We start from the raw sequence: 23,888 nt of genomic DNA, 5'->3' as shown, positions 1-23,888 counted from the left end.
CTTTATTTTCCTATACGCACTGCTGATCAACCAGAAATTCTTTTCGCCTTTACCATCGTTGTTGTGTGCGCGGGCGATTTCAGGGCCATCACGTCAACGCAAATTGCTCAGAGGATCATTTTCTATATATGGAACGTATGTTTTACTTCAAATTGCACGTTTTTGTATTATAAACAAGTGTTTCCCAGATTTTTTTTTTTTTAAATGACCATTTTTGTTGTTCAGAATGTTCTACGGACCAAACTACTCTTATCCCCTTCGAAAGCAAATATATCATCATCTTTTTTAATTTATTTTTTAATGTTCTAACCATATACCTGTATAGTTTAAAAATGGTATTAAAGTTTTCTTATTTTCATATTGGTATTAACAGAAAAAAATGAATGTTGTTCCTTAATAATTCAGGAGTATAAAGTACATAGTATTACTTAAAAGACAAGTAATAATACACCTATATAATCTACTAACAGAATACCCGTTCTTCGCACGGGGAGAATACTTTCATTTTCGACATAAAGAGCTGAATTTGGATTTCAAAGGCATCAGAAGTGTCACTGTTCATCTCTGTGACCCCGAAAACTACGGATTCGACAATAATATTGGTCATTTTCAATCGTTTTTATACGTCCCCCTCACTCCTCCCCAAGTTGGGAAGCTGAATTTGGCTTTAAACGGTCGAAGTCACTGTTCATCTCAGCAATCCATCTGCCTCCTCTCCTCAGTTGCACCGTCAAACTGAAATGATCAAAACCATCCAGGCCTGAACCTCACCTATGTAGCAAATTCGATCGAGATTGGTCGCGTGGTTCAAGAGTTACCAAGTTTTATTTATTTTTATATATCTCTTCCTCCCCTATATGGTATTGTCAAAGTGAAATGATAAAAACCATCCTAGCCCAGAACCTCATCTATGTTGAAAATTTGGAGATCGGTTGGGTGGTTGAAAAGGTACGAGGTCACAAACATAGAGAGTTTCATTTTTACATAGATAGATAGATGTACATTTTCACAATCCTTATTTTATTAAAATGTACTCGTATAACCTACACCTGTTTCAGATTCTCAACTAAAATGTGTAAGACAAAAAAAAAATTGCTTTTTTTAAAAAAGAAAAAAACTAACACTTTATCTGAGGAGCGCAAGGGCAGTTCTCGACAACATTTGGTTTGTTTTTACGTTATTTGGTATGCTTACAAATTGGTAATTTTTGTGTATTTGGATGCTTTTGGTAAAGTGTGTATGATTGTGTCTTGGAACTGCAAGTTCAATTTTGTTTCCTGCGTTGTAGACATGAACGTCACTGTTACATTTTAATGTATGTTTAAAAATGATGATCTACTGCTGCAGTAAGTTTAAGCAACTTACATGAAACTAAGAACTCCTAACCCTTGCTGTAGATCATTTTGTTAAACATCACTATATCAAAAGCTAACAATATTATCATTACTCTGTGTACATATAGATATTCTCTAATCATCATCATTCATACATACAAATAAGCGAAATTTTCCACTAAATTCGGATCTACACTTAGGGTTGCCAACTGGCCGGTTTTTCACCGGCCAGGCCGGAAATATTGGTGTCATTTTGATTAAAGCCGGTGACCGGTACAAACTTCTTACCAGCCCCTTTATTACAGTTTTTTTTTTTTTTTTTTCAAATTTGTATCTAGTTTGAAGCAATTTCATCCAATTCGAAGTATATTCAAAAAGTAACTTTCATTCTGTAAATCCAAAACTGTCACCTTTCACCATCTATCAATGATTAATAGATAACTTTAAAGAGATGACAGGGACTGTATTAGGAAAAAATTGAAAATTACTTGTAAGGAAATTTATACATTTATTGAGAGTGAAAAAGTATTTCTTAAAGCAAAATTCTTGTAGTTGAAGTATAAGTTTAAAGAGTAAATTTCATTTTCCAAATCCAAAATTACCACGTAAAGATTAATATACTTTTGCTCATCTGTTTCGATAATTTTAAAAAAGTGGCAGTTACTGTAAATATAATCAAATGATCAATGCTGATTCCAGTTTCTCATTTATAACACAATGTATCTATTAAGCTTATTAGTGAATATACTAAGGATATGCAGAATGCAGGTGCTAATGCACCTTTGTTTACGTTATTACATTTAATTTCCATGGATGGATTGGAACAGAGATACTTCACACTTAGACCTATGTCATAGAGAATTTTGAGATGGTGCCGGTTATTTAATTTCCCAGAGTTGGCAACCCTACCAACACTACAAACTTTAGAATCATCAATCATATTCATATACAAAATTTCCGGTTAACGAAGTGACAAATTTGCAATTTAAAAGACATTTTAAATTATTGTTACACAATTATCTAATTCTGTAGCATATAGGAATACCTCCAATCAGGGTTTTTTTTTGGGGGGGGGTATAAGATCATGACTTAAAATTTACTTTATGTGTGGAGCAAAAGTGTATTACGAGCGGCAAATAATGTTTGAATATTACGTTACTATTTTAATATTACTGATATGTTATATTTTTTAATGTATAATATCTGTAAAGTGTTATTCTTAAACATTTTATAATATCTCCATACGAAGCCATGAACCCAGAGTTACAGCAGAAAATAAATCAATTAACTAAATAAATAAATAACGATGCTATCACCATAAAGTTAATCTTTCAGTTTATACCCTTTAGGTTAAGAGAGACGATGATTAAAAGAAGTGAATGATGTTAGAAGAATTGATGGAATGAGAATGTGTGAGGAAATGGGAGTACTCCGAGAAAATCCACGGACACGATATTGTTTACCACAAATTTACTTGGCCGGGAATCGAACCAAAAACCCCGCACCAGGGGTAAGCGCTCTACGACTGAGCCGTGCCCCCTCCACGATAAAGTTGGCCGAGTATTCGTATGTATTCCTTTAAAAAGCCGTATCAAGATTTCTAAAGCTAAAATAACTTTAAACCTATGAAGCAGGAGCGTCATTTCAAATTTTGCTTGGGGGGGGAATACCCCTTGATAAAAGTAAAATTTCGCATTTTTTTACTGTTTTACTACTATTTTATTAATAAAAATCTATATAAATCTCCAACTCAGGGGGGCAATCGCCCCTCCCTGCCCTCCCTAAATGACGCCCCTGCTATGAAGAAGGAAAAAAAAGATCAATATTTCTTTTATTGCAAAAAAACACAACTTCTTTGACGAATTTACTAACAACCTAAAACTATTCGCCTCCGTATTGTTTTCCCTTTTAAAGTACACTATTGGCAACTGGCAGCAACTTTTTGTCTTATTCGTTTCTTTAAGAAGCAAGAACTAGTATAAGCAAGATCCAAACAAATGCTTACAAGAAAATTGCGCATTTTCTCCACTGACCACGCGTAGGATTAAATGTTAAAATAAAAGCCACGTGCTTCTGGAAAAAGAGGAAAGAATTCTCTGCATAATAGTGTTGGCGGACGGGAAATGCTAATGACAAACTACCAATGACCTTGGGCAAGGAAAATAGTCTCTGTAATGGCTGAATACGAAAACAAAAGTAATAAAATTTGTCCATATAGGCCTGTACACACACACATTTTCTTGCTGAACTGTGGAATGCAGAATTTTTAATTGTTTCCTTACATAAGTTTAATGAACTAGAATGATCTTTTACATACTGGTTGAGCATCATTTCGGAGGAAAAAAGTTGAAATATGTGAGTATTACGTATGTTACTCTGCGGTCAATTTCAGCCTGCCTTTGCCCTTCCCTGTTTTCTTGTTCAACCTGGAGGTAAAATGAGACTTGTCCATGCTGTCCATCTTTGTATCTACAAACTAGGAAATTCACACAAGGCTGTCATACTTTCGAAGATTACTTTCCAAGCCGAAGAACTCTTAATAAAACAAGAAATCTTAATAAAGCAAGTATAATTCATCATGGAAATGCATCCACTCGTCAGCTGTCAAAATAAATAACGTGTTGAGCAATCGCGGGACTATAATTTCCAAGTTCCCAACAAGGTATAATCTATCGTCACGGACATCTCTGGCGGGGGGGACACGTCCCCCAAAATTTTGAAGTACAAAATATTCAATATTTTATTCTAATTTAATTATTTACTAACGATAGAATAACATATAAATAATAATATTTTTTGATTATAATATACAGGCTGTGAAACGAACATAACAGTTCTTGATATATCTCAGGGGATCCGTGAAGGTAAGCAGAAGAGTAAAAATGGAATCGAAGATAATAAACAGGTTGGACTAGGAAGTACCATTTAAATCAATTTCTTTGATGTCCTCCCCAAATTTTACATGGCAGAGACGCCAGTGTTTATGGTGCTCCATGCTATATGTGATAACCCACGATGTGATATTGGTTCTTCATTCCTGACAACTACTATTGGAATTCTCACAAGTACGTAGCTTTAATGCTGCCGACTGCTATAGTTCAATTTCTCATCGCATCCCAATCGATCTGCTTTTTCTTGTCCAAGACATGCTCTAGATCATTCAGCAAGTATCAATCCTGTTTCTCTGATTAATAATATTACAACATTATTACAATATTATGTAATATTATTATTATCATTACATATGTATATAAAGCAATATTATATTGTATGTAATAAGTGTATAAATCAATAATATTACAATGCTCTTGAATCAATATGGCCTATTATTAGTGAAAGAAAAGTTTCCAGAAGCAAATTATTTACTGGGTTCAGTTTATGTAATGAAAAGAATCGTGTAGTATATTGATAGTAAAGAACACGAAATTAACACAAAAAGTGGAAGAAAAATGAATATTTTCCAAAATGAACAGTTATCTGGAGAAGGGATCATTTCATGAGACGGACATCCTCAAAAATTTTGCGATCCAACCTCAACGTTAGTAATGATGTTAAATAGCCCTAAATACGTGAGGTTAACTTGAGTACAATTTGGAGAAAATACACACCATTAGTTCAAAGTAAAATTTCGATACCGTCGAACTGAATCCTAAAGTAACGCACAAGTAATAAAACACCAGTATGCAAAACATATTGTAGGCAAAATTTATATCTATCATCATAGTGTTCGTACGAAAACACTTTTTCACTTTAAAGCAATGAATGCAAATTTCCCAGTACCGTTAGTAGTCTGACACTAGAACCCGAGATGCATAGTGTCACCCATTCCATCATGCTGAGAAGTGATTTGTATAGTGGTCAGTGCATTCCAAGGTGTGGTTGCTTTTAAATATCACAATAATGCATTTACAATGAATCAGCATCGGTAAACAACTGTGGTGCTGTTTCATTCAAGGACAAACAATGCAAAATGAATTCCTAAGAATTATGTATACGAATCTTATAAATGTTAGTTAAGAGACAATAATACACTTGTGCATTTCAATGGCGAAAATTTGAATACCTTGAGGGATCTCTGGTAAGTGCTAACACGAAAGAATTATCGTCAGGAGAAGTGTAGAATGTCAGTGAAGATAGTTGTATCAGCACCTACATCAGGCAATATAGTTGTATCCACTACTTAAATCAATAAAGATTGGTGTATCACCTATCTAGACCAATTTATCAATATTTTTAAAACATCAATTAAAAACCGCTTATAGACGTGTTCAAATTATTAGACTCAACATTCAGTTTCTGAACATTTTACTATTCTTACAATATTACATGAGAAAATGCGTTCGAACTTAGTCCAAATTACTACTTTGTAACTCTGTCCTAATTTCTAGTGGGTGTGACATATGCTTTTCAATATCAATAAAACAAATGTGTACATAACTTTCAAATATAATTACTATAAAGTGTGTATATACAAATTGGAAACAAAAAAATGAAATGGAATAATTACAAGAAAATTATCACCCCACAAAGAAATCCCTTATTCTTTACTCTTTGTCCTTTGTGACATCCTATGTACGAGTCTAGCACATTTTGCCTTCAATTCAGCATCGTGATACCACAAATTGTTGATCTCCTTGATCAATTGAAGTTTGGTTCTAATGTGCTTCTTCTCTAGCTTTTCTTTCATGAAGTTCCAAAAGTTCTCAACCGGGTTCATATCAGGACTAGTGCCTGGTCACGGAAGAACACTAATTTCGTTGTCCTAGAAGAATTTCGTCACAGCTTTGGCCCGGTGGCATGGGACTCCATCATGCATAAATATAAATTGTACGTCATCAAACCAGAGTGCAGTTTGGGAAAGCAGTTCTTCTTGAAAAACTTGTACGTAGTGCTTCATTGTCCTCTCTACTATATACAGTCTTCCAGGCCCGAAGACAGAGATCACACCCCAGACCATGACTGAAGTAGGATGTTTACGGTTTATTAAAGACATTCCAACTTGAATTCCTCCCACGTCAACGTCGCACATATTGTGAACACTCATAAGACACAAAGATACATGATTCATCACTGAAACATACTATTCTCCAATCGTCAGCAGTACAATATTCTAGGCCTTGTGCCCATCCGAGGCGCTTCTTTGCCATAATTGAAGTAAACTCTAATTTTGGTTTTCTTTCTTGACCGTGTGCTTTTATTCCCTCGGCACAAAGAATCCTTCGAACACTTTCAGGCCAAATGTCTGCGCCATACTCAGCCATTTTTATGCTTAAGTCTATTAGAAGTTGCACTTCTGTTTCCCAGAGCCAATCTTTTTAGTTTTTTGATACTTCTTAGCGATAGCTTTGGTTTTCGCCCACACTTCCCAACCCTACTTTGTCTCTTGTTCATTTCAACAGAGATTCTACTGACAGATTTTTGTTCTATCACAACTCTACTATTATAGCAATGTATTGCCGCGTATATCTTGTTTTCCACCAGAAGTATTTTGTTAACTTCCATTTTACGCGGAAAAATGTCTTTTGCTTTTCCCATTATGCTGCAATTATAGGACTATACAGAATAAAAGATTGATACACGAAACACGTCACGATCATTTTAAACTGGCCTATTCGAACTGTTGAACATTTTGAATCTCGTTAACTTCTTACGACAGCAACCACAACACTTTAGACTGTAACTTGTTGATAGGAACCACAATAGCTATCTACAACTGAAACACCACTCCCCCCTCACTAATACCATCTGCTGTTCAACGGTGATATCACCACTTCAACTGTACAGTAAACAAATGAAGGATCCTATATTGTGGTTTAACCATTAAATTAAAGGTTCTAGAACTCTGAAATTAGGACTCCTACATCAATTTTGCATTTTTTGAGCATGAGTCTAATAGTTTGAACACGTCTGTATTTCAGATTTCAAATCAATCTGGAATGAAATCGTTTTCTTGACGGGAGCGGGGGAAAAAAATATAGTCACGAAGGTCGAATGTGGGATTTACATCTGAAAGTCCCAGTTACGAGACGAAATGAATCGCTTTCATTTGTCCTACAGTACGACATACCACGGTGGAATTCTTTTCTTAATATTTTGGGCAGATGAGTCGTCGCCATCGCAACAGATACAAAAACTATTTAAAGAAATGAAAAATTTTATTGGTCAGTTCGTGAGGTCATTCTGCTGAAAACCTATTTCGCAAACAGCAGTAATAAGAGAGGTGTTACACGAGAATGATACAGCGAGAAAACATGAGACCAACCAAAGAATATCCCGAATGGCGTATAACATGGCTTCTGCGTTAACAATTAGGCACTGCGATGGAACGACGTTCAACTATCAACGTGAGCACTTAACCATACAAAACCAGGGTCTGGATTGTTACATACTTTTGAAATGAATACATACTTCCTTTGTGAGAAAACCAAAAAGGAAGATTTAATACTTCTTTCTAGTGTTGTTGTGTCTTCCACCTCTACAGGATGTATTCTTTATTTCACTGCGACAGTATGCATTGAAAGGAGTTTACTTCACAAATATCCCGTAAATCTATATTGTGTACAATTCTTCAATGTAATCTAATTTATTTAAAACATTAGAACAATCGAGAAATATCTTGTCAACTGGTATTATTGGTATTCTTGAACAAGGAGTAAATCTGGTGTACCATGAAATCGAAAGCAAAAGCACTAATGATCTTCCAAACCATTTACGGAACAAAAGCAAAATGGACTAGCACAAACACTTCCAACAGCATTTGTTTATCCAAAAACAAATATTGACAATCGAACGTAGTGAGGGATTTTTGTTCATCGCCATTCTACCGTGAAGTCATTAGTACTGGTGACATTTTTTGGTATAACTTACCTGTCTGGAGTGTGAACCGCTGCTGGTGCTACTGCTGTTGCTATTGCTGCTGCGTTCATCGAGGCTGTCGGTGGAGTTGCTGCTCCGCCGCTCCATGGGGCTGGCTGGGCCCGACTCGCAGTACGGTTGCTCCAGCGCGGCCGAGTAGCGGGTCGTCACAGGCATTCCGTCCGGCCCCACAATACAACACCACACCACAAGATCAGCTCAGCTACCGGCCTGTTTACAAGGCCCAGCCGCCCATGATTATGGCCCCTATAAAACATAAAACATGAATAATTAGAATCATTACGCGACAGATAATAATAATAATAATAATAATAATAATAATAATAATAATAATAATAATAATAAAAATTGTCTTTTTCATAGAATTGTATATAATCAGCTTTGCACACTGCTGAGATAAATACACTTGCTTTTTCTTTATGTGTATATACTTTCTTCTTTCTTTAGTGGTTTTATCATATATTACTTTCGGCGTAATTCCCATTTATCTCTCCCTTAGCTTACGCGTAATTTAAATGTTTATCGGCTTTAGTTTTTGACTTCGATCGATCTCAAGCAAACTTGATTGGTTAAGCAGTTCAACTATTTTTCTACCAACTGATCCAAATTCACCTTTTGAAATTACATGAGAATCACTTGTTACATTTAAGGTTTTTTCAACAACTGGGGTAAATTATATTTCTAATTAATTTACCATAATTTTAGAGTTCTGGATCCATGAATCCATAAGTAAATGTTAAAAGAAAGATACATGTATTATGGAGTTGCAATTATTTAATTTTTAATAAAAGTTGACTAATATCGGATAATGCAAGTTTCTAATATCGGGTGCAGATTTTCTGAGGATTCAAGGAAAACAAAAATTTCTGAAGTGTGAATTATTTTATTTTAATTATATCTGAATGATATTTCATTGTATAAACATGCACAAAATAGTCAACTTTCTAAACATTATTCTACTAATCTACAGCAAGCGATCACAAAGTCGCATAAGTCCCAACTATTGGTAAAAACCGAAAACAAAGGCCTGCCACTGTTCTTTTTTTTTGGGGGGGGGGGGGTGCGGGGAAGGCCAATGTCTACAAATAGTTCATGTATCCATCGAAGACATTGGATGCATCGTATCCATCGTACACCACTTTTGACCAGTTTATATAGCTGAGAAGAAAATATATTCATCCGCACTGTCAGCAAAAGAGGAATTAGTGAATCTTGAAAAAAGAGGAATTAGTGAATCTTCTGAAGAAAAATCCTTATCAAGGAGTCTACTTTTGGAAGAAGGCTTGTTCTTAGGATTAGCACTGTTTTCATTTCGTGGGAGAGGGGGAAAAAAGTGTGTTGGGTTTTTAGTCTACTTTTGTATAATAATAATAATAAAACCTCTAGATCTGGCTAATGACATAGATTGTAGTATCGGTAGTGATATTTCTGGATGTTCTTTGCGAAAACTGTAAAGCGACAGTTTACCCTCTTCAAGAGCAAACGAATGTTCAATATTGTTTCTCACTGTTAACTGGAATGACAGTTATCTTATGTTATGCGCGGTGAGGCAATAAATCGTTCATCCATGGCTTACAAAAAAAATGAAATCTTTGAGTTTTACGTCCCACGGTTATGTCGGTTAGGCTAAAGGAGACGGTGATGAGTAATGAATGAAATGGTGGAATGAAGAAAGTTGGAGGAAACGGGAGAACCCCGAAAAAACCCACGCACGCGGTGTTCGTCCACCACAAAGTTCACTTAGCAGGGGCTGGGATCGAACCCGGGACCCCAAGCACCAGAAGTAACTCTCTACCACTGAGCCACCGCGGCCCCTTCCATGGTTCACAGTTTTCTACTAGTTATTCTTCAAGTTTATCATTAACAAACTATTTCTTCCTAGTCTAACTGATGTAAAATCTTTCACATCTTTGCACTTATTGTACATGTAAGTCTCTAGCGAAGAGCGAACGCTATTGAAGAGTTTGGATACCATGAGGAATCTCATTTTCTTTTTCTTGACAGGAACAACAACCTGGATATTGTATCACGATCTTATTCTTTCTTCGAGCGGTTTCTTCCATCTGTAATAACTGAAGAATAATCTAAGCAATATTGGATATCACCTTCAACCATATTTGAAATCTTCAAAATGTTTTTAAAATCTAATTCTTAGCAAATCGAAATTCTCTAACTTTTAGCAGAATTCCCAGATATTTCCCTGACTTTTTCCAGTTTTCGAGGTTTATCGCCACCCTGTATATACATCTGAATGTGATTAAAGTTGAAATTAACAAAATAAACTTTGTACATTTCGTTCGTGAGAGTTTTTGTTCCTTCAAGTACATCTCCTTTACAATCTCCTTTGACCTTATACTGTGCATACACAAACAGAACGGTAGAAAACTAATTGGTCTTGCGTTATCTACCTATTCCTTTTTAGTCTTTTATAATCTTTATGCTTCACTGGATTTAACTGATGACTGCGATTCAATGGTCAAGAAAGGTATGCTGCTAAAGGCTTTTTTTTTTTTCTTTTCTTTCGAACTTCAAGGATGCAACTACATTTTTTAAAAGTTTAAGCCGCTGTTACTTTTGTACAATTTACATTTTTTTATACTTAACACGATATATATACAAATGTTTTTGCTTCCTAATACATTTTTAAAAAAGGTACAAACTTTAAAGCTTTTCATAAAATCAACAGGATGCTAACTACACAGCTCGGCTAGCAGGTAACACGTGAGTTTGACCTTCACTTGAATGTATAGACATATTAAAACACAGCAACAGCGGCACAAAGAAAGCAAAGAATGTACATTTTTTCTTCCTAAAACACGAGGAATAAATTTCATTTAAAAAAAAATGAAGAAAGAAGAAAAATCCCACGTGACCAACATATTTTCATTAGTTCCACTATCGAAGTTAATAGCACGGCAGCCGCGCATTATAGCGAGACGATCATCCGAAAACATCTTCAAGGCGTCTGGCTCCTTCCTACTAGTGAACGATGATCCCGTAACTAAGGACCGTAAACATCCAACAGATAAAATGTATATACATTTGGACAGGACCGTTGCGTAGATGAACAAGCGACTTAGATGATTATAACACATCTATGGAGAAAAGGGTATGGGAAGGAGTTTCTACTTGTACGGGATTAGTACGACTGTATTATGTATTCAGTAAGTTAGGTTGTTGGTAACACAGTGAACTAATAAACCTCAAATGGCGCTCCATATTCTCAATACAGAGATACAGTACTTCAGCACAGAATATAGCTTGCTGACATTCCTAGAGGCACTACGTCTATCTCAATTTTCTACCCAAAGGCAAATTCTTGTCCATTTACCCTAATGTAGGTAGGTGGGGCCAATAAACCAGATTCAAAAGTAGGATAACCATTTTCTTTCCTATATGAATCAAAATATGACAAATTGAGAGGTTACTAGCATGAATGAGTTCGTAATTACATGGGTTTCCAATTGTCTGACAAGAATAGTTAAACATTACAAATATATATGGGTCATTCTCATTTAACTCCAGCATATCATGCAAGAAAAAAACATCAGAAATGTCTGAAACACTGATGAAGCCACGTGGTTAGTTGGCGAAACTGTCACCAAATATTAGCTTTATAATAATAAATTAGTTTGCTTTGTTCAGCGATTAGATTATTTTTAATTATAGTAAAAGAAGGAAAGCTGGTACCGTGCTTAGTTACCACCGTGTCCGTTAGTGGCGATATTCTTGTGACGTAACAATAATGTCAAGCTAATTTGTATGACATTTTTATAACGACACCTATCGTCAATTACATGTTTAAATTCAAGAATGAGAGTGTTAAATAAAAATTATGGGACAATTCTCCGTTTCGAATTGTCGACTAACCGGGATACAACCTCATAATAAATAAAGGACAATACATGAAAGCTGAAAAAATATACAATACAAAAAGATTAGTCGTATTATTATAAAACAACAGAGTTTCATTCCACGTTGTGAACTTACAATAGACTTTCAAACTACGCGGATTCAATACTAAAGGCTGACATAATAGATCTGTGACTTCTGAATGGAACAGAGTGATAAGATCAGACGTGGAATCTGTTCCTGCGGTATTAAATCCATACTTAAAAATAATAATAATAATACTTCTTGCTATCTACAACAGTATTTTTCATATTGGTATCAGTACTGAAACCGAAAATCATAATTTCCACAACTTTTAGGAAACGGTTGAGATGAAACCAAAGGTCGAGATGAAACTTGTTGTTGAGACGCTGAATCCGTATCAGAAAGCCATTTCCGGCTATTTCTTACGGTTTGTGCTCTAAGGGGACCAGTGTTGAAACCGAAATCCCATATTCATACCGCTTTCGGTTTGAATAGAAGGATAAAAATGGAGATACGCATTATTCTTTGGACGCTGAAACCATATCAAAAATCCGTTCCTCGCTATATCTTACCGTTTTGTGCTCTATACCGGAAGTAGTAATAAATTTATACTGTTCAGTTTTAGTAGAGAATAGTGCTGTTAAAAATTCAAATAACTTATTATTCGAATGTTTCGAATAATCGATTCTTTCAATTACTCGATTACTCAAACAATACTCATTGTTCGAACAATTAGTGAAATAACGAATAATTACTCGAATAATAGTTCGAATATTGAAAACAAATTTCGGATAGTCGAATAACAGCAAAAAAAAATATTCAGGTTAATAAATACTCGAATTTGTAAATTATTCATTGCAGCTTTGGAAAATTCAAGATTGCTAATAAAACTCAAACTGACCAAGCAGTATTATATTTTAAGATTATATATTTGTGTTACAGTTTCGGCTATGTAACATAGCCTTGATATGTGTCGGAGGAAAGCTATGTTACATATAACACAAATATACAATCTTAAAATATATATACTGTTTTGGACAGTTGGAGTTTTATTAGAAATATTCGAACAATTTTAACCGTACTAATAGAGAGATAAGGATAGACATAGAACTTACTTTGAGAGACTGATTATATTTTTAAAAAATCATTTCTCGATATCTCAGTATCTTTTACCCGTGCCTTTTTTTGCTGAGGTACTTGTCAGAGGGACATAGCCGTTCTACGAAACTTCTCAAACTTATACATAATATACGAGGAATGATCAGGAAGTGAGGCTACGAAGTCTGCAATGAAATGTGTATATACTATTTCATACAACCAATACAGCCAACAGATAGTACATACATTAAGTCATTTTTCGATACAGTTACCATATCGGTTGAAGCACTTGTTACATTGTGGAATGAGTTCGACAATTACTTCCTGGTAAAAATCCTGTCCTTGAGTATTTAGCCACGTTGCCACGAAGTGTTTCATCTCCCCATTTGAAGCGAAGCGACTGCCTCCTAGGTGCTCCTTCAAGTGCGGGAACAGGTGAAGTCGCCTGGAGAGAGGTAAGAACTGTACTGAGGGTGGTTGATAATGTCCCAGCTGTATTCAAATCTGTTGATGTCGTGCAGGGTCGGCCACTGCGCTCCTCGTCGGTAACGTTTTCTCTATCAGCCTCAAACTTTCGTCACCATTCTGCGAAATGCTGACGAGACATTACAGTCTCTCCGTAAACATCCACCAGCTGCCAGTGAATTTCAGCCGCGGTTGCATGTTTCGCCCACAGAAATCGAATAACTAAGCGGACGTCTTCGCGAGACCAGTTTCGCGAGTCGCCATTTGTTTTATTTACAACTAGCACCATAGGTGGCGGGTGGCTGAAACTCTGCACAGTTGCCAACTTCATGTATTACAATTACCGCACACTCCTCACTCCTCTATAATAGACGAAACTCCAGAAATATCGGCCTTGTAACCTTAGTTTCTGATTCTCCTTTGTAGTCTAGAAGTCTCTTTCTGAAGTAGCGCGGTTATATTTCGTCTAAGCAGCAATCATCAGAGAAGTTATAATGTAAGCAAGATTGTTATTCTCTCCCTCATAGATTATAGCGATTATCTATTCAGCGATTATCTTTTAATTAACTTTTTTCGTGGTTTTAATAGATCTGCCTCTTGCGCGCCTTCTTAATGTTCAGTATTTTCTATCTCGTGATTATTACATCGTTATCAAGCGAACATTTCAACAGAAGAAAAAAAAAGCAAGAAAAAACGAAAGAATTCTTGGCTGAGTCTTTATGTTCAATTTTAATTGCTTTCGATGAAGCATAAAACTTACGCGATACGTCATTGTTGTTGAAAATTATTGCATTTTAACCTTTCTGCTCCCCGCCTCCAAAATAATAATAAATTTTCTTGTATTTTCTTTTACTCTTGTAAGATATACATCATAGCAGGCTTTTGTTTGTGTACAATGATTAAGCACTTTACGTGAAAACTCTTCAAAAAGCTTCCAATAAATGACTTGACAAACTTTCATTCGATTAGCTAAACAAGTTCTGATGTTTCAGCATATAAATCACCACTTCTCATCTTGTATTTGCACCACATAAGGAAGGACAATTAAGGAACAGGATGTGTGGCCATTTACTTATCTTGATTATCATCAACATACATATACGATCAATGATACGATAACATTATCACTATTACTTCCGTGTAAAATTAAAACATTGAAACCTGTTTTATTATATAGATGGACTTAGTGCATCTAACATATCACAGATTAATCAAATCGCTGACATAGGCGTACTTACTAATTAAGCTAATTATGCCATTTTAAAGATGTGGAAAGGCAAATACAAATTTCAGGCACAAAATAATTTGATCAAAAGGTGTTTTTCTACAAGAAGCAAAAGTTGATGTAGGAGTCCCTCGTTCTATCCCTCTTACCGTACGTAGTTCAAATTCTACAAATTGGAAGAACCTATTTTTGGGACGCTAGATCGATTCCGAAAAACAGCTATATTTCGTCTACAACAGCAGTCATCATCAGAGAAGTTGTAGAGTAAGCAAGACTGTTATTCTCTACCTTACATATTATTACGATTAGATATTCAGTGTTTTCGTGGTTTTAATAGATCTTCCTTTCGCACGTAGTTCTCGATGCTCTCTATTAAAATAAACGCATAGTAATCTGCTACAATTTATACCAAAATAATATATAACTCAAGATTGCAGAGCATATCATTAACACGATCAGGTATGCGGATGATACGGTTATTATAACTACAACGGAAGGAGGACTACAGGAGATGATTGACAAAATAGTTGACACTGGAAAACTATATGGAATGGAAAGCAACATCGAAAAATTGAGTCATGAGAATAACTCGTGGAAACTCACTCTTATGGAGTCAGAGTAAAAGAAAAGAACTTGAAGAGGTCGATCATTTCAAATACCTGGAAAGTATTTTGGCGTACTGCACCAAAGAGAGCAGGTCGAGAATTGCCATAGCCAAAGAAGCATTCAACAAGAAAAGGTCACTCTTAACTAGCAGCCTTAATAATGGACTAAGGAAGAAATTGGTCAAGTGCTATATATATGGAATATTAGACTTGGACATTACGCAAGTTAGAGAAGAAATAGTAGAGCTTCGAAGTGCGGTATTGGACGAAGACGAAGAGAATGGACAGAGAGAATAACAAACGAAGATGTTTTAAAAAGAGCAGGAGAGAAGACGCTTTCAGCCAGCATTCTTCGCAAGAAGACATATTAGGTTGGACACACCTTGCGACAAAATTGTCTTCTTCATACTGCCATTGAAGAAAAGATGGAAGGAAAGTGAGGAACAGGAAGAACACAACTGGTCGATGATTTGAATAATAGAAGAAAATATTTGGAGTTAAATGAGCAAGCTGAAGATAGAGAAATGTGGAAGAAAGATGTCCAGACCCAAACCTAAAAAACGTCATTAGTCCCAGAACTTAATAAAAGGCAGAATACTTAATGATATGTATATAGCCGCCTTTTCTCTCTCTCTCTGCCTTTTCTCTCCCAGTGTGGTCCAGCTGTGAAATATTGGTTGTTCAGAATGACCGATCAGCCGTACTGCATTTTCCAGCTGTATTGCTATTTAAATGAAATCTTTCAATTTAACGTCGCACGATTATGCCTTTCAGGCTGAGAGAGACGAATGATTAAAGTAAATGAATGATGATGGAAGAATTTGTGGAATGATAACGTGGGAGGAAACTACTCACAGAAGACAATATTGCCATGTAAGATTAATTATATTATTATTGCACGGAATTTACGTGAATTCTGACAACGCAATCATAGAGACACAGAGCATGAGAGAAATGGGCAAACCCAATGTTTATTATTATTATTATTATTATTATTATTATTATTATTATTATTATTATTATTATTATTATTATTATTATTATAGTTTAAGGATATGGTCAACTTAATAGCCAATTTAGCCTAACTTAACCAATTATAAAACAGTTACCTATTTCAACAAAAGTACAAGGAATTGCCAAGTACTCCTGAGTATTATGTAATCTGAGATTAGCATCTAAAACTACAAATTCCACTATCTAAATCGTATGGAATGGGTCTGTTTCGAAATTTAACGGTATCCCTACACAAAAAGCACTGGCGGATATATAGATAGTGTGTTCTTCCTGTTTAAATTAGTTAAAATTTTGTTTTTTGAGTTAAAGTTTTGTTTTTTTAATTTATCTGGATCGTTCTAAGTAACAATGTCCTCTTTATGAGTAATTGTCACACGAGCTTCTCAAACTTTCTTGATTCAACCAGTATCAACCTGACAACTTCGGAAAATCAAGTTTGTTTTCAACTGTTCTCGCCAGTGATAACGTTTTTTTCCTCCTCGACTTAACTTGCTTTGAATCTAACAGAACTGTAATCCAATCCAAACGCTCCTTGTGCTGCAAAGAGTAAGCTACAAGCGTAATACGTACGTACGGCTATGTACATAGTTCCATTTACAGTACTTCCCAATGAATTAAGATATTTTTTGAGGAAGGCACGTATAAATATCTCAAAAACGATAAAAGAAAAATATTTTTTAAGTCGAAGAAAACAAAGAACTTTTAATTAACAATGAAAATACATCACTTGAACAAGCCACTTTATTATTCTTTTATTATTCTCACGTGGATGTTGTTAACACAACCGAAACATTTTTGAATTCACCTCTCACCACGTTCTCTTCCGCTTCTGTTCAATAATATATAAACACATGCATACAGGCGTGTATACGCATACAGTCCCTTTCTTCTTTGTCTGCTCCGTGTTGAGGGAAGACCCCTACGGGTTCTCGAAGAAAAAGGGGGGAGGAGAAAGAAGATAGAAATCCTCTTTTTAGCTTCCAGCTTCTTCCAAGGAAGGGAGGCATCCCTAACTCTCTACGCTACGAAGAGTAGCAGTGATGCTACTTCATGGGAATTTTCCTTCTGTAAAGGGGAATTTTATATGACAAAACATTTGACTCTTGGGAAAACTATGTTCTTTATTAAATTGAAACTAATAATAATTACTATTTTTCATTTTTACACTAATTACAGCAACGCAGTAACCAATACATAATCTCTAGTGTGGTAACTTCATTTGATATATAAAAGATCTAATTTAAGTCTTTGACAATTGTAGAGGGTGTTCCAGTTGGTTGTGACAATTTTTTATAACGTCGCTGTGTGAACATCAATGTAATGGTTGAAAAGCTACGAACTTTAAAGTATTCTCTGTAGTTTCAGTAACCATAAGTTCGTAGCCAGTTACAGAAATCCTAGGCTCGTACTCCTTTGAAGAAGATGACAGTACAGTTACTGAAACTTCCAGCCGATATCGCATTTACAGATAATTCAGATTATTTTTTAATCAGCTGAACTGCAACGACTACGAATAGAAAATAACAGTTCACGGTTTCAATATGTCTTAAAGGACAACATTATCAAAGAAATCAGACCACGCTACATTGAATTATACAGAATTTTTAAGCCCACAACTGTAGGATAATTAAAAAAATAATAATAATGAACGGACCTACGATTGCTTTAAATCATTAAGTTTTATGTTGCACCGTTATGCCGGCTAGGCTAAAGGAGACGGTGATGGTGAGGAATGAATGAAATGGTGGTGGAATGAAAAAAAAGTGGGAGGAAACAGGAGAACCCAAGGACATGGTGTTTGTCCACCACAAAACTCAGTTTAGGATTGCTCCACTGGCCACAAATTCATGGTTACTACAACTTCAGGGAATGCTCAAAACTTTAAGTGCATCGTTTCTCCACCAGTACAGTAATGTTCTCACAAAGTGACGTAATAAAACCCATTACAGCCCACTGGGACATCCTGTATGTTCAAAAAACACAGCTATAACATCGCCAGGTTTCAGGTTTCTAGTCCAAATAGTTTAGACGTTATGCGGTTACTATGTATTTTCTTTTTCCCCTTCTAAATTGGCCACAAATCCTGTTGTGCTCTTATCCAAAGATGGAATGAAATCAAGTGAATATGAATATCCTCGTAAAACGCTTTATTGTTACTAGCCTGTGTCACAGTTTCGGCAATATTATCACATATATCGGCAATGAGATATTGCCGAAACTCGTAATACGTAACAATAATTGTTTACTTTTCTCACAAGTAAACCTTACGTTTGGGTGAATCGAGTTGCTGATTGAGACACATATGAGGAAGTAGTACTAAATGTGGTCAGTATTTCAGTGAAGTTGTAGGTGCGAAGCTCCAGGGGTTTAAGAGATACAGCTACCAGAACATCACATGGAAGTACAGAATAGTCTTCATACAGTTGGAGGTAAAAGCCCTGTAAGACCTCTTGTAACGACAAAAGGTGAATAACAAATATATGGGTACATATTAGGACTAAAGGGAAGTCATATAGAAAGGGTATACCTGACGGTGGCCATCTTGAAATCCGCCATTTTGAATTAAGTTTAAGTTTTTAAAATAGGAATAGGGTCATGTGATACATGATTTAAGGCGCAAATTTAATCAGAAGAACAATGGTGTCGTTAATTTTGATTTACGCGCAATTGGTAAAAGTTACAGGGAAATTAAATATTGTTGCAGCATATGTATTAGTCCTTTACTCCACCTTGTAAATTTTGTGTTAATGATAATAATTAAATAAAAAGCAGGTGGATAAATATTAGGTCTATGGTAAGAGTTGCCTTGATGGCGGCCATGTTCAAATCCGCCATTTTGAATCAGACAAAAGTTTAAACAAAACGCATAACATTGACACCTTATTAATAGCAAATTTTACCATAAATCCAACGGTATAACCATTTTTGCTTTATCATTTTTTGTTTTGTGTTATCACATAAACAAGTTGCTAATTTAAGGAAAAATGACCAAAGTGGAATTGAGCCATAATTGAACTTGGGTCTTTCTTCCAGAAAAGTCCTCAATTAGTACAATCAATATGTAGTTCAGAAAAGAGTGCATCACTTACACAAATGCTCTGCTCACAGTGAGCACACCTGACAAAGGCAATCGAGTTACACTTGACACATTTGTCGTTAACAATTCCGTCAAATCAGTAGTCGTAAGGAGCGATCCATTTAATTTTGTGCTGGTTAATGATAAAGCAAAAATGGTTATATCGTTGAGGTTATGGTAAAATTTGCTATTAATAAGATGTCAATGTTATGCGTTTTGTTTAAAACTTTTGTCTGATTCAAAATGGCGGATTTGAACATGGCCGCCATCAAGGCAACTCTTACCATAGACCTAATATTTATCCACCTGCTTTTTATTTAATTATTATCATTAACCCAAAATTTACAAGGTGGGGTAAAGGACTAATACATATGCTGCAACAATATTTAATTTCCCTGTAACTTTTTACCAATTGCGCGTAAATCAAAATTAACGTCACCATTGTTCTGATTAAATTTGCGCCTTAAATCATGTATCACATGACCCTATTCCTATTTTAAAAACTTAACCTTAATTCAAAATGGCGGATTTCAAGATGGCCGCCGTCAGGTATACCCTTACTATATGACTTCCCCCTAGTCCTAATATGTACCCATATATTTGTTATTCACCTTTTGTCGTTACAAGAGGTCTTACAGAGCTTTTACCTCCAACTGTATGAAGACTATTCTGTACTTCCATGTGATGTTCTGGTAGCTGTATCTCCTAAACCCCTGGAGCTTCGCACCTACAACTTCACTGAAATACTGACCACATTTAGTACTACTTTCTCATATGTGTCTCAGTCAGCAACTCGATTCACCCAAACGTAAGGTTTACTTGTCAGATTTTATTTTTATTTAAGTTATATGTGGATTAAAAGCTAGAATGAGCAACATTCAGACAAAATCTAGCTGCGGTTTTCAGAATGTTATAAACTGAAATAGAAGATGGATGGATAGTTTTATATGGTCATGTTACGTAAGAAAGTAATTAACATATAGCAGTATAACCACGTAAAGGAGTTTAGTTTGCACGGCGTGATATTTTCTCAATAGCAAAACCGGAAGTGGTAGAATTCTACTACTTCCGGTTTAGTTAGAGGGATCAGAGTGAATATATAATATATTCTTGGGACGCTTGATTGATTGCAGAAAACAGTTTCTCCCTATGTATTACCGCGATCAACGTTAAAACCGGAAAAGGTTGATTTCTGCTATTTCCGGTTTAAATAGAAGGTTAAGAGAGAAGACAGCACCTATTTTTAGAACGTTAAATCGATTTAAAAACCTTCTCGCTATCTATTTTTGCTTTATTGAGAAGTACATGTAGATTAATATTGAAACGGGAAGTTGTAGTGAATTTCTATCACTTCAGGTTATAGTAAAAAGTTCAGGATGGAAATGAAATGTATTCTTGGGACACTTAATCGTTTATATTACCTTTCTTGCTCTATATTGATCAACGTTAAAACCAGAAATAGCTTATTTCTGTCATTTCTTTTGGTTTGAATATAATCTTCATGAACCAACTCGGTTCTTAACCTTTGAACCTCTAACCCTGGCCAGAAATGATGGTGATTCAACAAAGTAATTCTTGAGATGTTTGGTTTCCCGGACAGACAGGGTAAACCGAACTTCTTGAAAATCATATGCTTTTTGTTAGGTTTATTTTTTCACTTTACCAATCTCTACAAGTATAATCACTACTACAATAGTATTAGTATTAGTATTATTTGATACGCTACTCAAAGCAGTTATACCGTATTTTGTTCCTACAAAAACAAAGCAGATGACAAAGTATGATTACCTAAAAAATCTGACCCCATCTGAAGCAACAATCTGTCTCAGGCATTTGGACAGACTATACTGTGATCCCACGCTGGTAAACTTGCGGGACATAGACCAGCGAAGTCGTCTGGTGGGTGGTCACCCAGACGAGGGCTCAGAACTGTCATCTCCTCAGAGATGATTTGCCTACCAAATGAAAATCCGATGGAGAAATGTCAAAAAAAAAAAAAAAAAAAGGAATGCCTTATAGTTTCTTAACCAAGTCGGAAAATGGAGTCTCGGGTGACCTAAAGACCATGTTGCTTTGCATTTTCCTGAAGCAGAATAACTCCGCGATTCGTAAGCACTGGTTATAACAAGTTTAAGGAGCTTAGTTTACCAGAACCTTATATACGTATTTACCCTTCTGTCTGTTCGTCCGGGAAACAAATGTCCAGAACTACTAGATAGATCACCACCAATATTGCTCAGGATATAGAGGATCAAAATTAAAAATAGAGGGGAGGTGATATTTAAACCGGAAGTGGTAGAAATCAACAATTTCCGGTTTCAAGGTTAATTGCTATAGAGCAAAAAACGATAAGATATCAAGAGGCGGTCTCCTGCAATAGATAAAACGTCCACAGAATATATTTCATCTCCGTAACTCTCTACAAAAACCGGAAGTGACTGAAATTCACTACAATTTTCGGTTTTAATATTGATCTACTACACAGAACAAAAATTAGGAGAGATAGCAAAACTGTTTTTAGAAATATATTTAGCATTCTAAGAAAGGTGTCATATTCTCTCTTAATCTTCTATTCAAACCGAAAGTAGCAGACATCAACTACTTGCGGTTTTAACGTTGTTTGATATAGACTAAAAATTGTAATAAATAGGGACAAGTGGATTTCTGTAATTGATTAAGCCTTCCGAGAATATATTCCGTCTCCATTCTAACCTGCTAAAATCGAAGTAGTAACTGGTACAACTATTACAACTGCCGGTTTTAATATTAATTGAGAAAATGTCACATCATTAACTGAAAAATCTGGAACATTTAGAAGTTCCGAATAATGCTCTCGGGATACTGGACAGCTAATGGGACGTCTGGTCACACTTGGTGAAGGTATCAAGCCTAGGATTTAAAAGATAAAAAAACTAGGAGGTTGGATCCACCTAACGAAGTAGATTCTTCAGTGCTGTAAAGGGATGTACGCTTCGTTGTCTCAAAGAACGTTGCGACTGCTACTTCTTTCTGCGTAAAACACAAAGGCGGACATGTAGAGCGATACAATATTTTTTGCTTAGAACAAGATTTCTTCCAGGTGGGAGCTCTTTCAGGGTATGTTAAGCTATAGGTTTACAATTAAGGGACGGCCAATTCCGGAGATTTTACTTTCCAGAATCCGGAAAGTAAAATCGGAAAATTCCAGAATTCGGAAAATTTCCAATTTCGGCAAAATTACGGATTTTTTCTAATTCCAGAATTTTTTTATTTCCGGACTGTTCTAAATCCCCGATTTTTTCCGAATTCTGGAATTTATCTGAATTCAAAATTTTTCGAATTCCGGATTTTTTAAGTTCCGGACTGTTCTAAATTCCCGATTTTTTTACGAATTCTGGAATTTATCTGAATTCCGAATTTTTTAAATTCCACGGAATTTTCTAAATTTCGATTTTTTCCGAAATCCGGAAAGTGAAATTTCCGATTTTCGGAAAATTTTGGTCATCCCAAGTTCACCCACTCCCACTGCTGAAAGGGATGCTAAACCCCAATTCAACAACTAACCAAAACAAGGTTTCATTCTTCCGCTGAAACTAAACCCTACAATATTCATACGAAAGATGGGTTCAAGCTCGTTATAATTATATAGTATATCAAATACTACAACATTTAATAACTTTAGTGAATTTGACCTAAACAGATTTTCCCTAACAATACAATTACGTGGTCGTTTAGGTTGATAAATGGCAAAATAAAGACATTACAGGGGAAATTCACGGGAAATATTAATGAAAGGTAGTAGCAACACTGAGTTCCATACGTAGATGAAAAAAAAAAAAAAATAAAATAAAGATGAGGGAAGAGCTTTCCTCGCTTCGTTCATCTCATCTAGACCCAGCTGTTTCCAAGATGTTATGAACCTCTTCAGTGCTTTCGCTGTGTACGGGTGAATGAAGCGCACAATCCTTATCGAAACATATTTGTTGTCGTTCAACACATGCTATCGGTACCTGGGTTACAAAATGGTTCTAGGATATCCTTTATTGATGCCGTCGTTTTTCGCCCATCTACCAGAAGCAAAATATACGGCGGACTATCTTATCAGCATAAAAATGGAGGGGAAAAATCAGTACAGATCGAATTCTATCTCATTGTTAATGAAGTATTTACGCAGTCTCACGTTAAGAAACGAAAATATTACTCGAAAATAGTAAATCCTTCTTGTGTATTTACCCTTTTACACAAAATACAGATTTCAGAATGGAAACTCTCTTGCCATACAATTCTGGAAGGAAAAAAGTGCGCTTTGCTCTAACTTTCTCACCTTCAACGTCAGAAGA

The 23,888-nt window shown here is 35.5% G+C and overlaps 1 protein-coding gene across 4 annotated transcripts in view; it reads right to left on the bottom strand.

Moving 5' to 3' along the window:
- smash (smallish) overlaps window positions 1-23,888 on the bottom strand; it is a 357,062-nt gene that overhangs the window by 125,344 nt on the left and 207,830 nt on the right. For all 4 annotated transcript variants that reach the window (XM_081752343.1, XM_081752341.1, XM_081752339.1 and 1 more), the window contains exon 3: window positions 8,202-8,456. In XM_081752343.1, the coding sequence (XP_081608469.1) occupies window positions 8,202-8,366 (165 nt within the window). In that variant the 5' untranslated portion in view covers window positions 8,367-8,456. The remainder of the gene's footprint in view (window positions 1-8,201; window positions 8,457-23,888) is intronic.

This window comes from Thermobia domestica, chromosome 3, assembly GCF_964235325.1.
Source record: "Thermobia domestica chromosome 3, izTheDome1.hap1.1, whole genome shotgun sequence".
Lineage (NCBI taxonomy): Eukaryota > Metazoa > Arthropoda > Insecta > Zygentoma > Lepismatidae > Thermobia > Thermobia domestica.
The sequence above is the reverse complement of the archived record's forward strand: the minus strand, read 5'-3'. Positions and strand labels throughout refer to the sequence as shown.